The 17911-nt window shown below is 43.0% G+C and overlaps 1 protein-coding gene across 2 annotated transcripts in view; it reads right to left on the reverse strand.

Annotated features, from left to right (window-relative positions):
• Nucleotides 1-17911, reverse strand: part of slc6a1 (solute carrier family 6 member 1) — a 74296-nt gene that overhangs the window by 37674 nt on the left and 18711 nt on the right. Inside the window, exons 1-10 of one of the 2 annotated variants that reach the window (XM_033037249.1) lie at nt 14978-15352; nt 12929-13593; nt 12297-12428; nt 11517-11617; nt 11147-11256; nt 10917-11049; nt 9171-9305; nt 8936-9039; nt 6512-6636; nt 3555-3667 (exon numbers count right to left, since the gene is read on the reverse strand). In XM_033037249.1, coding sequence (XP_032893140.1) covers nt 3555-3667; nt 6512-6636; nt 8936-9039; nt 9171-9305; nt 10917-11049; nt 11147-11256; nt 11517-11617; nt 12297-12428; nt 12929-13163 — 1188 coding nt within the window. In that variant the 5' untranslated portion in view covers nt 13164-13593; nt 14978-15352. Of the gene's footprint in view, nt 1-3554; nt 3668-6511; nt 6637-8935; nt 9040-9170; nt 9306-10916; nt 11050-11146; nt 11257-11516; nt 11618-12296; nt 12429-12928; nt 13594-14977; nt 15353-17911 lie in introns of those variants that run through there. The other variant, XM_033037250.1, reaches the window with a different exon arrangement.

Genomic DNA, 17911 nt, shown 5'->3' on the forward strand with positions numbered 1-17911 from the left:
TCTGCGCCTTGTCTTTGTGTACTGTGTATGCAAAAAAAAATCACTTTACTTTCATGGTACTTGTGACAATAAAGTATCTATCTATCTATCTATCTATCTATCTATCTATCTATCTATCTATCTATCTATCTATCTATCTATCTATCTATCTATCTATCTATCTATCTATCTATCTATCTATCTATCTATCTATCTATCTATCTATCTATCTATCTATCTATCTATCTATCTATCTATCTATCTATCTATCTATCTATCTATCTATCTATCTATCTATCTATCTATCTATCTATCTATCTATCTATCTATCTATCTATCTATCCTACATTGGATCCTTCCATTGTGGTTTTTTATCTTCCTCTATTAGGCTTATCTGGTTTCAAATTCATTTTGTTTACACCACCTCAACATGCATTGTGTATAAATATTTTCTTTGAATCAGTTTGTAATTCAAATGTTCTATTCATCATTCATATAGGCATGATTGCATTAAGTATGACAAGCTCTAAGCAAATGAATGCAGAATTTCTGTTTGAGCAAATGGAATTTATATATTGTGGGAAGTTCCCTGTAAAATACTTTCACCTTGATATATGTAATTCAACTCCATATCTTTAAAAATCTTTAAAAATCTACCTTGGGTTTCATAACTTCTGGAAATTCCATTCTCTGGAACTGGATGTAGATAGGAAGTGTTCAAATGTGTCTCACAGAATCATAGAGCTATGGGAAAAGTTATTTTGGACTAACTCAGTTGCTTAACTGAGTTAGTCCCACTTGCCAGTGACTGGCCCATATCCCTCCAAACCTTTCCTATCCATGTACCTTTCCTATCCATGTACCATCGTAGTCTTTTAAATATTGCCACTGTACTTCCTTTGTGCATGCTCCAAATACACACCAAGTATACGAAACAAGTGTCCCTATTTTAAATCGTTCCCCTCTCACCTTAAACCTATCCCTTCTAGTTTTAATCTCTTCTGCCTTGACAAAAAACTGTGGCAATACAACATACCTATGCACCTCATGATTTTATACACCTCGACAAGATCACTCCTCAGCTTCTTATGCACCAAGGAAAAAGACCCAGACCTATCATTATACTTCAAACTCTCCAGCTCTGATAACAACTTCCTAAATCTTTTTTGCACCCATTCAAGTTTAATGGCACCCTCTCTATAACAGAGTGAACAAATTGTACACACAATTCCTAACATGACCTTACCAACGTCTTGTACAATTGTAAAATGATGTCCCAACTCCTGTACTCAGTCCATGTACAATGAAGGCACACACACCAAATGCCTTCTTAACCACCCTGTCCACCTGTGTCGCCCAGTTTGTGGAATTATGTACCCCAACAGCTCTCTATATTACAACACTCCCCAGAACCCTACTATTTATTGTGTAAGCCATGGTCTGGTTTGTCCTAACAAAATTGAATGCCTTACATTTATCTGAATTAAACCCTATTTCCATTGTTGTGGACCATAGTCCAGTTGGTAATCATACTGTTGTAATTCTTCAGCATATCACTCATCTGAGTGTCGTGCACACGTTTATTATCTATGCCACCCGTATTTAGGTCCAAATCATGAAATAATGAACAACAGTGGACCTAATACTGATCCCCGTGCCACACCACTCATCACATGCCTCCAGTTTGAAAAACAACCCTCTACCGCCATCTTCTGTCCCCCTTCAGGCCACTTTTGTAGCCAATTGGCTAGACCACCCTGGATCCTATCTGAACTAACCATCCAGATCAACCTACTGTGCAGTATCTTGTCAAAGCCGCTGCTAAAGTCCACGTCAAGAACATCTATCATAATGCCATCATCAATATTCTTGGTGACCTCTTCCAACACTCAATCAAATTGGCGAGAACCATTTTTTTCACGCTGCCTTACGGCGATTAGTCCGGTCAGCTGGCTGAAGTTCTCTAGACTGTACTAAACCCCTCTTCCTATAAAAACGACTGTGTTTGTGTGTGGGTAAAGTGGTGAATGTGAAGATATCTCACTTGTCCATTACACAATGAGCATGTGGGCAGTAGGCAAAGGAATCGACCATTGAACAGATCAGGTTAAATAGCTTCAGCAATATGTGAAAATGAAATCTACCTTGTCAAATTACAGTTGTGTTGTAAACTGTCCAGGGCAGTGCGCCTCAGATCACCTTTTGCTTTTTTTGTGCAAATATTAAATAATGAAAAAAAGTTTAAATTCCCTGTCTCAGTCACTTTTGACATTAAATGCTGACCAGACTGCTACATTTGCTGTCAAATATTAGCTCAAAGTAAATCCCTCAACCTGCAGAGTGAGCTGGAGTTTACTTAGACTGTTATATTCTGCAGCCTTCAATGCCAGTCTAAATTGAGAGTAGAAGAATTCTTCACTTTGACATATGTAACCTAACTTGGACTACTGTTGACATACAGAACATTGATTTTATCCAGTAATGAGTTTGTTTTTTTAAAGTACTGATATTAATTTCGAGCATGACAAAGCTTGTGGCTATAACTGGGATTGTACACTTCTGTTATTGATAAGATTTGAAATGTAATAGTAATAATGTTAAAATGTATTCAGTATAGTTGAACGTATCTTACATGTTTAAATAAATGAATTGGACTTCAAACATTTACAGTGTATTGAGCGTCTTGTATTATGCCTCAAGAATGATAATTGACACACATTGCAATGCAGCACAAAATTACAGCTTTACAGTCAGGGGCTAAACAGCAGTGTTACCCTTAGCAACAGAATGCTGTTCAGTACTGATGCTTGACTGAGGCAGAGATTCAATATGTCGACACCTGTCAGATGCAATCAATAAAGGCATTCTAGAAGGGTTTTATTTTCAGCCACTCAACTATTAAATTTACGGTGCTAGATTAAAAGTGGCAGAACACATCTATTGCTAGACCTATCTGTTCTGTAACTGTAACATTGTAATTTTGTCCTGCATTAAAGCATGCACTCATCATCTTTGTTAAGGTGCAATACAAAATGTTCTACACAAGGGAGATTTTAAAATTCTCTTTCATTTAAATTGCATTTTTAAATGTCCATCTACATTGTACAAATTTAATACACTATTTGAATTAAATTTTAAATACTACAACTAACAGATGTGCAGATGCTAGATTCCTTTGCCTATTGCCCACAATTAGAACTACTTTCAAAGGTTTGGCCTTACCAATTTTATTTTGCCTTAAATTATTGGTGAAATGCTATTAAGAAAAACACAGAACTAATGATTAATTCAATTCAAAAATGAACTATCAATCCTCACATCAAACGGTGTGCATGCTGAAAATAAACCTTAAGTAAAACACAAAACGCTGAAGTAACGCAGCTGGTCAGGCAGTATCTTTGGAGGACATGGATCAGTGACATTTTGGATCAAGGCCTTTGTTCAGTCTGAAGAAGGGTCCCAACCCAAAACCTCACCTATCCATGCTGCCTGACCTGCTGAATTATTCCAGCACTTGGTGTTTTACTCAAGTATCCAGCATCTGCAGTTCCTTGTGGCCCGTAAATGAAGCTTACCTGGCTGTCAATACCCAGCATAAGTAACATGGAAAAGAACAGAATAGACCAAAACGGAGATATTGGTAACTGTGTCACTGCTTCAGGATATGCCAAAAATGCCAGACCAGGACCTTGAAAAAAAACAAGTATACATCTGTCATATCTGATATGAGTTATATTCAAATATTAAATATTTTTTATTATGTTTAACATTATTATGTTTGTAAGATAGCACATTTTAGAATGCCAATTTTTCAAACCAGTTTTCAGTATAGGATGCACATTATAGCAATAAATGTGAAAATGTTATTTTCCAAAGTGAATGTTCAGTTCAGGATCACCCATTAAAGTGTTGAAAGATTCCCCACTAAATATTCAACATTACTCTTCTATGCGTTGTGGTCTTCTGTTGATATGCACATCCATGTGGTGTAGACCATTGGGTGTATTAACCTTTCCCTTGCTAACCCTTTAATCAGGTGTTTCTGCTCCTGTTTTTTCAATGAGTAATTCTCAACATTCATCATTGTGCCACTGGCAACGTTGATGGAAGACCAGAAAGTACATTTATAGCGAAAAAAAACTATTTTGTCAATAAATTATTTTTACTCTAATTCACATTAATCATTAACAACTATTCTTATATGTGACAGGAATATGTGACTTCTCATTTAAAGTTTGCTTGATTTCACATACTCTTGACCTTCTGATTTAACATGCATCCAAGAGCATAAAACTGTAATAATTTTCAGGAAGGTTAGATATGATTTATTTTATATTGTTGCCAGCAGGCTTCAAAGAATGATTAAATTTTACATCACTGTCAACATTTTAGTGGGCTGCTTCCTGCTCTGTCGCTAAATGTAAATATGATTCTGCATATGTCTGAATGCACTATGCGAGTCTTAATGAATGTATCATGCATTCCCTTGGCAAGTTTTAAATCATAGAATTAATGATGTGGAGTTTATAATGGGAAAATGATGAAGCTGTCAGTCCATTGTATAATCAAGGGAACCAGCCAGCAATGTCTGGAGTACACATATCTACAGTAAAATACAGACATGGAGAATTGCTGCTGTATAGTGCGGTGCATTGTTGATCCTTTCTCCAAGACCCTCAATGTAGAATCAGTGAATTGAGATGAAATGCTATTTTTTATGAACTGTTTGCACTGTAAAAGTACATTGGAAACCTTGCTCTTTCATGAGGTGTAACTAGGTTGTAAATGTTTTCTAGCCCTGAAATTGTGATGTTATGTTTGTGGATTGTTATTCACACAGAATTTTTATTTCAAATTTATGAGGATTTTTTTTTTAAATCTAAGAAAGTTTCTATGATATGCCTTCATCTGCTTTAATCCTTGTATATGTTCCAATATTTATTTTACTCTGTAAAACATTCAGAAATGTAATTCATAATATTTCAGTTTTCTTGCTGTTTTTTTGTCTGAGAATGTTTCATTAAGATCACTGGACAACACTGGGTGCCTTACAGATATTAAAGAAAGAGGAAATCCATGTTGCATCAAAGCTTAGACCAGATTCGTTAAGTGAAAAGTGAGCATTGTTGTTTCACTTGCAATTCCGAGCCGTCAATTGTGAACTGTTGCTAATCTAATGGTGTGTATGATCACATTTATGAGTTTTTCACTATGTCCTGCGAAGGCAGCATGAGCTGTTCAAGACCTTCCACATACTTATGCATTGCAAAATATTCCAATTGCAGTCTATGCCCATTCTATGCTTGATCTTGGCTGGCCATGCAGACAATGCTTCCTCTCTTTCAGCTCACATTGGAGCAACCTCACCACTCTTCCCTCTCTCTGTTCAGCAACATGCGGTCATTCCTTAGGCACCAGCCTTGGATTCACAGGGAGGCATTTAATATGAGAAATTGTGCAAAAGTATAGCATCTGAAGATGGTCTGAAGAAGGGTCTCGACCCAAAATGACACCCATTCCTTTTCTCCGAAGATGCTGCCTGTCCCGCTGAGTCACTCCAGCATTTTGTATCTGCTGGTGAAAACCAGCATCTGCAGTTCCTTCCTACACATATAACATTCAAACCCTCCCGAGGCTGTAACTATCCAAGTTGGTAGGATTTCATTCACAGTGGCATGCTGGGCTTTGATTCCACTCTTCCATTAGTCTGAAAGCTTCTTAGTCCACTCTTCCACATTGAATAATTGTCTGTGAATGAGATCAGATTCCAAGGTTGATGGAGAGACCACACTCTGGACGCAGGCTGACGAGTCGCTTCTTTCTTCTTCGGCTTAATTCATTGGCGAAATCAGCCCGCAAGCCACTTGTAAATCAGCCGCTAGTGCCTGGCAGATGCCCCCTCAGTGTGAGCAAGACTATGCATGAGATCTGTTTTGGCTGGATGTCAACTGCAACCCATAAGTATAGCCCTCAGCAATCAATACCTTATTTTGAGAGCAATATTCTGAGTGATAGAAAACATCTATAGGTTTCATGATCTTTTCTAACCCCCACCCACTAAACACATCTCTTATAATAATTGTGTGGGAAGGAACTGCAGGTGCTGGTTTACACCGCAGATAGACACAAATTACTGGAGTAACTCAGCGGGACAGGCAGCATCTCTAGAGAGAAGGAATGGGTCAAGACCCTTCTTCAGACCTGATTGTTTCCGGTTCTCACGTCTGAAGGAGGGTCTCGACCCAAAACGTCGCCCATTCCTTCTCTCCAGAGATGATTGATGCCTGTCCCGCAGAGTTACTCCAGCATTTTGTGCCTATCTCTGTCATAATAATTGCTTCAAAATCAAACAAAATGTTTTTCCTTCCCAGTAAGTGCCATTGTCATCATTTTGAGGTGTCATTGGAAAAAAAATGCTAATATTATTCAGAAGTGGGCAGAAAATTCACACCCCCAGATGAAATCCGTGGGTCTAACCGTGGGCCTTAAGCATCTAACTAAAACCCAGAGAAAGATGGGGATGTTTTCATACCTGAAGCTGCCACATCGGCGATAGGCCTGTTGGTCACGTGTGCCATGAAACCGACAATGGAGAAAATGACAAATCCCGCAAACATGCTGGTGGTGGAGTTTATGCAGCAGACAATGATCGAGTCTCTGAAACAAGGAGGGAAGAAACGAGGTTGACTTTTGCCAGCGGTGTAACTTGAATCATTCCTTGGGCGCCCGTTGGGATTTTGATTCGCCCTCGTGATGTCGAGCTACCCATATACGTGATGGTCTATCTGCGGTTGTCACACCGTGGGAAGCGGGATGTGGAGGCTGGGCATTCCCTCCCAGGGCCACTGCAAGAGTGGGAGAATCTGCACGGCTCCCTTGGCCGCTAATGCCGTACACTCATGGGCCAAGCCGAGGGACACTTCAGCGCCCTGCCTTCTCCCCTGCAATGTGTTGTCCGGTTTGGATTTACTTTGGAGATGCATTGACAGATATATGACGAGAGAGAGAGGGGGTGGGGTGAGGATGGGTCGGGGTTGGGGGGGAGGGGGGGGGGGGGGGGTTATAGATCGTTTTAATTTCCAATATATGAAAATTATCAATTTTGCCCGAAGTCTCAATCGATTTAATGAAAGAACTTGTGTAGGAAGGAACTGCAGGTGCTGGTTTACACCAAAGATAGACACAAATGCTGGAGTAACTCAGCGGGACAGGCAGCAGCTCTGAAGAGAAGGAATGGGTGACGTTTCGGGTCGAGACCCCTCTTCAAGTCCAAAGAAAAGTCTCGACCTTCTCTCCAGAGACGCTGCCTGTCCCGCTGAGTTACTCCAGCTTTTTGTGCGCCTATATTTAACGGAAGAACTTGCTGGGAATAAATACTGAACCTCCAACAACGGGCCGTGCAGAGGCGAATGCTTATTGCGATTACGGGACATGAATTGGCAGTGACGATTTGTTTTTTCACATTTAAGGATGAAATAAGCGGTGGCCTCGCTGGTATTTAACCAGCTGCTGATGCGCATTAAGCATGGTTTGCAAAATGTTAGGTTTGCTCATTTTGAAAAGGCTGCCGCCGAGAATGAAACGTGGCAAAGCGGTGCTGATGAATAAAACAAGAAACGTTCATCTCGTTTATGTAAAGCCAATTATAATCAACTGCCCTCCCTCCCCCCTCCACATCACACACACATATTAGGACCAAACAAAGAATAGTGTTCGACCACGAGCCATTGTAATGTACTAATGTCATTGTCAGATTTAGACGACTCCTAAACTAAAGTGGATTTAGAGAGAAACATAGATGTTGCTAGATGCTACAAGGGGAAAACGCCAGGTTTCTGCGCAAAGCGCCCGGTGGAGATGAATTGGGGACCAGATGCAGATGCTGAAAGTCCGAAATTAAGGGGGAAACGATGGGAACACCCAGCAGCTCAGGTAGCGACTGCGGGGCGAGAAACGGAGTCAATGCTTCTGGTCGAAGATTTTTTATTCAGAACTTTATCCTGACGAAGATGAAGGGAGTTCATCCTGAAACGTGACATCTCTCTCTCTCTCTCTCTCTCTCTCTCCCCCTCTCTCCCCTCTCTCCCCTCTCTCCCCTCTCTCCCCTCTCTCTCTCTCTCTCTCTCTCTCTCTCTCTCTCTCTCCCCGCAGCTTGGCTTGCGGAGTGTTTCGGTTTTCATTCTGGATAAAGCGTGGACATGGACGCGATGGGCCGATCGGACTCACGCCCAGCATGATCCAAGTATCCATTAGACATCCAGGATTGTCAGCAAGACCACGTGGATAGTGTGCACGCAGATGAGATGAGATTAGTTAGGCGATGGTCAGGCCGCATTTGGAGTACTGTGTGCAAATTTGGGCCCCTTATCTGAGGAAGGATGCATTGTGTCTGGAGAGGGTCCAGAGGAGGTTTACAAGAATGATTCCAGGAATGAGTGGGTTAACATACGATAGGCGTTTGACAGCACTGGGCCTCTACTCAATGGAGTTTAGAAGAATGAGAGGGATATCTCATTAAATTTACAAAATAATGAAAGGCATAGAGTGGATGGGGAGAGGATATTTCCACTGGTGGGAGACCAGAGTTCACGGCCTCAGAATTAAAGGGTGCTCTTTTAGAAAGGAGGTGAGGAGGAACTTCTTTAATCTGTGGAACTCATTGCCACAGATGGCTGTGGAGGCCAAGTCAGTGGATATTTTTAAGGCAGATATAGACAAATCTTTAATTAGAAAAACGGGTGTCAAGGGTTATGGGGAGAAGGCAGGAAATGGGATTAGGAGGCCGAGGTCAGGCATGGTTGGATGGCGGAGGAGACTCGATGGGCCGAATGGCCGAATTCTACTCCTGTAACTTGTCAACGTGTCTTGACATTGTGTTCGCCACACACGTATTGTAGGGCGAAGGGCATGTTTTATATGTAATGCATAAAGCTGCCAATGGGAAGTCAGTTGTTACCTGTATATGTTGTTGTGGAATGTGTTGTAGCTGCCCAGCGCCACCAGCGAACCAAGACCCAACCCGTAGGAGAAGAATATCTGCGTGGCGGCGTCCAGCCATACCTGAGAGACAGAGAGGGAGAGAGAGAGAGAGAGAGAGAGATGGTCCAATTGTCCACGAGTAGTGGCGATGCCAGTGATTTCACGCACACACTGTAGGGGCCTGACTGGCACAAGTGCCACAACTGACATACCTCGGAGTCGGTGAGGCGACTGAAATCTGGAGTGATGTAGAACAAGATTCCTTCACGGGCGCCCGGCAGTGTCACTCCACGGAAAAACAACGTGAGGAGCATGATGTAGGGATAGATGGCTGAAAAGTAAACCACCTGCGGAAAGACGCGGACAGTTTTTTAAAAAGTGGATTAAATGATGGGATTGCACCATGTGTAGCGAGCGTCAGCATACCGTTTTATAACCATACCGATGGTTGTATAAGATTGTGAGTACTGGGAGCACCAAAACACATCTCCAATTTCAGGGACAGTTTCTTCCCAGCCGATGTATTCAAGAGAGAGTTAGATATAGCTCCTAGGGCTAACGGAATCAAGGGCTATAGAGAGAAAGCAGGAACCAGGTTCTGATTTTGGATGTACACAAAATTGCTGGGGAAACTCAGCGGGTGCAGCATCTGATTTTGGATGATCAGCCATGATCATATTGAACGAGGAAACACGTTTTCTCACAGAGAGTGGTGAGTCTGTGGAATTCTCTGCCTCAGAGGGCGGTGGAGGCAGGTTTTCTGGATGCTTTCAAGAGAGAGCTAGATGGGGCTCTTAAAAATAGCGGAGTCCAGGGATATGGGGAGACGGCGGGAACGGGGTACTGATTGGGGATGATCAGCCATGATCACATTGAACGGTGGTGCTGGCTCGAAGGGCCGAATGACCTACTCCTGCATCTATGCTTCTAACTGAATCATCCTACCACAACCAGAGAGCAGTCCTGAACTGCTATCTACCTCATTGGAGACCTCCACACTATATCCTTGATCGGACTTTGCTGGTTGCTGGACCATGCACTTAACATTATTCGCTTATCATGTATCATGTATCCATGTACACTGTGAATGGCTCGATTGTAATCATGTATTATCTTTCGGCTGACTGGCAACACGCAACGAAAGCCTTTCACTGTATCTCGGTACACGTGACACTAAACTAAACTAAAACATGGATTGCATGATCGGCCTGTTATATCAGCTACGTGTTCTGAGCGTTTCAAAGTTTTAATTGCATCCACGATCCACCCCCACCCCCTTCATTGGACGAGTTTCATTGTTCTGTACCACGAGGCCGGTGTGGGGCTAAGAAAGGTGGGATCGTATGTGAATAATGCCTCCACAACCCTTGCACATTTCAAACCTTATGTCACCTAATGGCCATACTTGTAGGAAGGAACTACAGATGCTGGTTTACACCGAAGATAGACGCAAAATGCTGGAGTATCTTAGCGGGACAGGCAGCATCTCTGGATAGTCCGAAGAAAGGTCTCGACCCGAAACGTCACCCATTCCTTCTCGCCAGAGATGCTGCCTGTCCCGCCGAGTTACTCCAGCATTTTGTGTCTATCTCTAATGACAGTACTTCCGATTGACCTGTTGAACATTCCCCCTTGGTTAGTTGAGGCTAGGCCATCTATTTATTCAAACTGGGCTGGGAGGGAGGAGGGTGGCAAATGTACGATATAGCTCGTAGGACTCCCTCGCTCCAAACAGTACAGAGACGATGGGCCGAATGGTCTGGTTCTGTGACTGAAGTTCATCCAGCTGCTTAGGTAGCAACGCGCACTGTCCAAACCGCCGACCAAAGCCAATTTGGGACGTTCTGGGCGCACAGAGAACGACTCCACGCCCTAAGGTGAAAAACTCGGCCGTTTTTCCCGTCACACGGGTTCCAGCTTCTGTGCACTGTTGCTCGTTATCGGCGTAAAGACTTTACCTTTCCCGTCCAACTGACACCCTTCCAAATGCAAAAATACACAAGAACCCAGGCGATGGCTAGCGTTATTGCAAGCGGCGCTCGAATTTGCCCCGGCTGATCCAATCCGTCAGATAACTGATGCATGTTCCGCCTGCGGACAAAGTCAGATAAAGTTATCTCCCATTTCAATGTTTGTGAAAGGTACGCATTAGTTGACAGAATAAGAAAGAGGTAAAACGACATCTTACTCCCAGAACTCCACGATCGGGCTGGTGAAGTTGGTTGAGTTGGACATACTGTAGTTTGAGGAGCATCTTTCAGTGTTCCAGGCGTTTCCGCAGCTTTGCCAAGGAAGTTCCTGCAAATGAAACGCTGCCATTACTTTGTAATTTATTCTGGATATCCTTTATCTTTTGCCATTTACCGCTCCCCAACCGCCCCGCTGCTTTGAGCGCAGATATACGACTTCATTAAAGGCGCTTGGCCGCCACTGGACTGGTTCACACCGCGACTTTTACATCACATTGTTTTCGACTGTCAGCTACGGTAGGTTCTTTTTAATAATAAAACCGCGAAGAATCCATTTCGCGCTCGGAAATTGACAGAGCAGGAACTTACCGACGTGAAAGAATTATACAAGTAATAAATGGCCCAAGCAATGATCACGACGTAATAGATATTCAGCCAGAAAGAAAGCACGGCGGCTGCGAGACCCACGCCTGTGGACAGAGAACCCCATACGGATTTTAATAACACATCAACTTAAAGGCACGGTAACAAGTATGACCAAAGCTGACGGGAGTTTCAAGCGAATACTTCACAGCTTATTCTGTGCAACACGGCGGTAATTTCCCCTGCAATTTCTTCTATAACATCGAGTGCAGACATTACAGGTGAGTTCCCCCCGCCATGGTCTCTTGACATTCAAACTACACCGGCCTTAATGTTTACAATGTTTATCTATTGTGAGAACAGGTCCATGGAGAAAATACAATGTTTATTACATCCCGTTCAAAACAAATCATGAAAACTTTAATTCCAAATGTTGCAAACATGTATTAATATTTGTAGGAAAGTACCGCAGATGCTGGTTTAAATCGAAGGTAGACACAAAATCCTTCTCTCCAGAGATGTTGCCTGTCCCGCTGAGATACTCCAGCATTTTATGTCTACCTTGAATTAATATTTGATAGGTTACTAATTATTTAGTGGTTTTTTTTGGTTTAAAAGGGGGGGAGGGGGAGGGGGAGGGGGGAGGGGGAGGGGGGGGGGGGGTGGTGGAAGCCGCTACGCGATGAAAAATTCTTCCTCGCGACTGCAATGTTTAATATTCTGTCCACCGAGGTCATTGGCCAGATGTGCTCCAGCGCTAGTCACGGTGCTAACTCGAGCCATTACCTTTGAACATTGGCGCCAGTCTCCAGATGCCGAGCCCGCCGATAGATGTATACTGACCCAGGGAGCACTCCAGCAGGAAGATAGGCATTCCAGCAAAGATCAGTGTCAGGAAATAGGGAATGAGAAATGCCCCTTGGAGAGAACAATAAACAGCTGGTTAGAAATTCAAGTGAAATTGATCCATTAAATTCATGCGAAATAGACAGACACATTGAGTTATGTGCCTAATGCCGGAACTCAGCGAGCCATTTAAAATCACAACAGACCCGTTAAAACCATTGAATTCTATTTTTTAAAATGTGTTTTTTCTTATTCGAACTTCGAATATTAAATAAAAATGTTGTAACCACATCAACAATCTAGAGTATATAGTCTTTAACGCGCGGTTGTCTTTGGCATTTGAAATCCAAAACAGAGAAGTGGGAAATAGTATAATTTACACGAAATTATTTTCCTTTCCCCTGACTCTCAGTCCGAAGAAGTGTCTCGACCCGAAACGTCACCCATTCCTTCTCTCCAGAGATGCTGCCTGTACCGCTGAGTTACTCCAGCTTTTAGTGTCTGTCAATAGTATCTTTGTTTCAATGCGTGCAACATACATATACCAAGTGTACACTAAAGACATTTTTTACCTCCGCCGTTCTTCCCACAAAGATAGGGAAAGCGCCACACATTCCCCAGGCCGATTGCATATCCAACACAGGAGAGCAGAAAGTCATATTTTCCTCCCCACTTCTCCCTCTCGGGAATCGGTTTCGACTTTTGCACCTTCACCACAAGCGTTTTCGGTTTGTCGTTCGAGGTGGGGGCGTCGTGGAGTTCGGTGGAGATTTGTCCGTCGGGCGTCTTTGCGCTGTTGGTCGCCATGGCTTTAAACCTGGGCGCCCAGCGCCGGGGAGGCGATCGGTAATTTTCAGCACCAGACCACGTGGAAAGCAGCTTTGCGGTTCAGTCAGAGCTGTGCAGGCCGAAAAAAAACATGCGATGGATGGGTCGGAGGGCGGGTGGGCTTGCTGCGGCCGGTGCCGGCTGGCGTTGGATGAGGCTGGCGTCCGGATTGAACCAAGGGGAGAGATGCTGCAAAGAGACAAGGAATCGCAGGCTAGCTTTGGTAACGATAGAAACAGCCAGACGCACGTGCCTTCACTCGGCGATTGGCTTGGTCCTATTGATGGAATTGGGACACGTCACGTCAATTTCGACTTAAGTTAAAATCAACGCATCTATGATTTGGGAGCAGCGCTCAAGGGCCACGCTGTGACTTTCTTTACAAGTAAACCTCGATGTAAAATATCACCTTGAAAAAATAAATAGAAAATATAGAAGTTAATTCAACTGTTGATCATCTTTTGCTATCCACAAACTGCATCATGTAATGAAACGCTGCGTTTAATATCAGGCACAGTATAGAATAGAGCCGCGGAGATACACCGCGTGGAAACAGGCCCTTCTGCCCACTGCTTTTGTGCCGAACATCAATATTCCCCGCATTCTCATACATACATACATACATACATACATACATACATACATACATACATACATACATACATACATACATACATACATACATACATACATACATACATACATACATACATACACATACATACATACACACACACACATACACACACATACATACATACATACATACATACATACATGCATACATACATACATACATACATACATACATACATACATACATACATACGTACATATACGTACATACACATATATACTTGCGTAAATACATATAAACATACATGCATACTTACATACATACACGCATGCATACATACATAATACATATACACATACACATACATACATACGTACGTACATACATACTCACATACATACGTACACACATACTTACATACATGCATACTTACATACATGCATACCTACATACATGCATACATACAAACATACATACAGGTATACGGACGTACATACACACGTGCATGTGTACACACATACACACACACACACACACACACACACACACACACACACACACACACACACACACACACACACACACACACAATACAGATTATCTCATTCCCCGACATACTAGGGGTAATTTGTTGTGGCCAAATTGTCTCCCAACCTGCTCGCTTTGGAATGTGATGGGAAAGCGGACACTGTGAGGACACAGTGGCAGGGAGAACGAGCAAACTCCACACCGATAGCACCGGTGGTCAGGATTGAACTCGGATGTCTAGCGCTGCGAGGCAGCGGAGATACTAGCTGCACCACCGTGCCACAAACCTCTCCTTGCGTATAGTCTCGGACACGGTCACAGCATTTAAACAGAGAACTGATCCAGATTTGCGCAAGCAAGGCGCCTCTAGCTCCGAGCTTTGCCCATCAAGCAGTCTACTGATGTGCACAAAAACATCCCTTGTCGCTTCCCATTGATCTAGGTTCGCCAGAGTTTGTCTCCCGCACAATTTCTAAGTCTGTCGCCTTGTCGCTGGAGATGAAAGTTTAAAATGAGAGACCCACGATGAAATCTCTCTCGTCCACCGCTCCATCACATTCTCATACTACAGGATTCCAACTTTTATCTGTATCCCTGACTGAAATAAAGTGCAGGGAATTATTGCTGCAAGACCATCCTAGAAATCTTTCAGAGAAGTGTGATCCTTTCCCACTTTCAATAAGCTTACCGGCTCTATGATTGCGGTTCCAGCCCTCGCTTGTTTCTCTGGGAATGTTACACGGCTGAACCGTACACTTACTGTCCACTGCTTCCCAAGTTGCCGTTGACAAAACACCCAATCTTTGTTGTGTTGGCGCTGCTGCCTTTTTGTGAGGCAGGAGGTTGAGAGCCAAGAGCCAGGCAGTGCGCTCTCTCCACCACACAGCGCAGCTCTGGGTACGAGGAGAGTGAGGAGCGGAGAGGGGCAGGGATGATCTAGGCTCCCGCGCAACTGGCTAATAACTCAGGCAACAACGTAGCGTGCGGCGCCCAGCCTGACACCCTCATCTACATAGCGTCAATGTCATCTCAAAGTCACCGTGCACTGGGACTGCTCCGCTTCGCTGCCCCTGCCTTACAGCCCAACCTTTACCCATTCTGGAGGCTGCTGCTATCGATGCTCGCTGGCCCCCCCACAAATCGCCATCGTGCAAATCTCGAACACGCACAATTTCATTTTTTTTTAAATGAGATGGCATCTTACTTTGAAAATCTAATTCTGGGCACTCCACCGAACGTCAGATCTAGTAATGGAGACTAATAATCTGTTTATTGGGAAATAATGGGAGGGAAATACAGAGCTCACTTTTAATCGGCGTCTTTCCCCCCAATAACCTCAGCCCAATACAGCCCAATTCCATTGAGCCAACATTTCCCCTTCTTTCTGTTGTGTATTTTGTAAACAAATATAGTCTGTAACCAGTTTGGAAAGCTAAGCACCAGCTTCTCGTTTTCACCCAACAATGGCCTGTCTCCTTTTACCTTTTTGCATATCTTTCATTCATTTGTTCTACACCTCTCTACATCATCGTCTATATCTCTCATTTCCCTTTTCCCTAACTTGTCTCGACCCAAAACGTCACCCATTCCTTCTCTCCAGAGATGCTGCCTGTCCCGCTGAGTTACTCCAGCTTTTTGTGTCTATCTAAGAGCGTGAACGTTTGGTGCCAGCTAATTCAAGTCCAGAAAGGGAATAACTGTAGTATGGTATAAACTAGCATTTAAATTGAGTATTTCAGCGCAATTCAAAGCACCTTATAGTCAATGATGTGTAGTTGATGTTATAAGCGAAGGAAGTTGCTCGACAATTTTCATACTGCCAGCTCTCAGCAGTGAAGAGGAATGAAGCAATCCACGATGGAAATGTTGATCTCGAAGTGAAGGCTGGTTAGGACCAAGGAGGTAACTCACACATGGAATGACCTAGCTCAGCCGAACAAGGATCTCTGCCTCAAGCTACAACAGCCTGGTTTCTTCAGCAGTGCACTGAGATTTATGTGCTTTAAGTATTTGATGTGAGGCATGGTGTACTTGCCATCTTTTCACTCGGAAGCAAGTTAACTACACCCAGTTCCAAGTTCGGGTTTAAAGGACATTATTTAAGGAAAGAGATGAGGAGAAAATGTCTTTAGTCACAGGGTGGTGAATCTGTGGAATTCTTTGCCACAGAAGGTTGTGGAGATCAAGTCAGTGGATATTTTTAAGGCGGAGATCGATAGATTTTTGATGAGTATGGGTGTCAGGGGTTATGGGGAGAAGGCAGGAGAATGGTATTAGGAGGGAGAGATAGATCAGCCATGATTTAAAGGCAGAGTAGACTTGATAGGCCGAATGGTCTAATTCTACTCCTATCACTTATGACCTTATGACCAAGTCATTCTTGCATTAGTTTAGTCTAGTTTAAAGATACAGCATCGGCGCGCTGAGTTCACGCCGGTGACACCAGTTTTAGGTGATCCCACTTTCTCATCCACTCTCATCCACAATTTGCAGAGGTCAATGAATCTACACACCCGCACATCTTTGGGAACTGCGAGGAAACCGGAGCATCTGGAGGAACCCATTCTGCCGCAAAGAAAACGTGCAAACTCCACACAGACAGCACCCGGGGTGAGCATCGAACCCAGGTCACTGGCGCTGTGAGGCAGTAGCTTTGTAGCTATACGAATAAACTTGACTTGACTTGACTTGACTTGATACTGCTGTCCAGTAGTGCATGTTAAATATGAACCAAATATATACAAACTTCAGCCCTGGCCTCAGGGCATGGAAAGCTTTGCTCAATAAGAGCAAACGTACAGGTTTGCAGGTTAATTGGCTTGCTATAAATGTAAAATTGTCCCTTGTGTGTGTAGGGTAGTGTTAATGTGCGGCGATCGCTGGTCGGCGCGGATTTGGTGAGCCGAAGGACCTGTTTCCACACTGTATCTCTAAGCTAAACTAAACTAAGAGACAAAAAAGGTGCAATAATTATCATTGCAGTAACAATGCATGGGATACGTTCTATTGTAGTACAAAAAAAAGGTTCTATAATAAAACCTCAGTAAAAATCAACAGCACTGTTTAAACAGGCAGAATTTAGAATCCTGACTGACTCAGATAAATGAAACGGTCAATAGTTTTCACACTGGGGTTAGAGAGAAACTGAATAAAGTGTTTATAATCTTCTTAACTTTCACACACCAAAGTGGGAAAGGGCCCAGTGCCCAAACTCTGGAACATAGGCCTTTGCTTAAAAGTTTAAATAAATAGATCAGCCCCTCGCCTAGGGACACTGGAATGTTATCCTGTAGATGGAGTGATTCCAAGGATAACTGAACTCGTCTTGAAAATGTGCATGTGAAGAGTATTGAGGTCACATCTATTCCCGCACCAGTATGCTGCTTTTCCCCATGTTAGCTCCTCTTTTTAACAAGGTCATCAAAATCCATTGGGATAATGATTGAAAATGTATATATTAATATTCTTAATTCTCTTAAGATCAAAGATGAGGAAAGGAAAGGAGAGGAAAGGAAAATATCATATATTATGACTTGCCTCAGTGGAATGAATGAGGTGTAAGGATGAAACATTTAAATAAAGTGTAAACTTCAAAATGCATTACCCTGGGATGAGCCTGTGA

The sequence above is a fragment of the Amblyraja radiata genome, chromosome 18 (assembly GCF_010909765.2).
Source record: "Amblyraja radiata isolate CabotCenter1 chromosome 18, sAmbRad1.1.pri, whole genome shotgun sequence".
In the NCBI taxonomy this organism is placed as follows: domain Eukaryota; kingdom Metazoa; phylum Chordata; class Chondrichthyes; order Rajiformes; family Rajidae; genus Amblyraja; species Amblyraja radiata.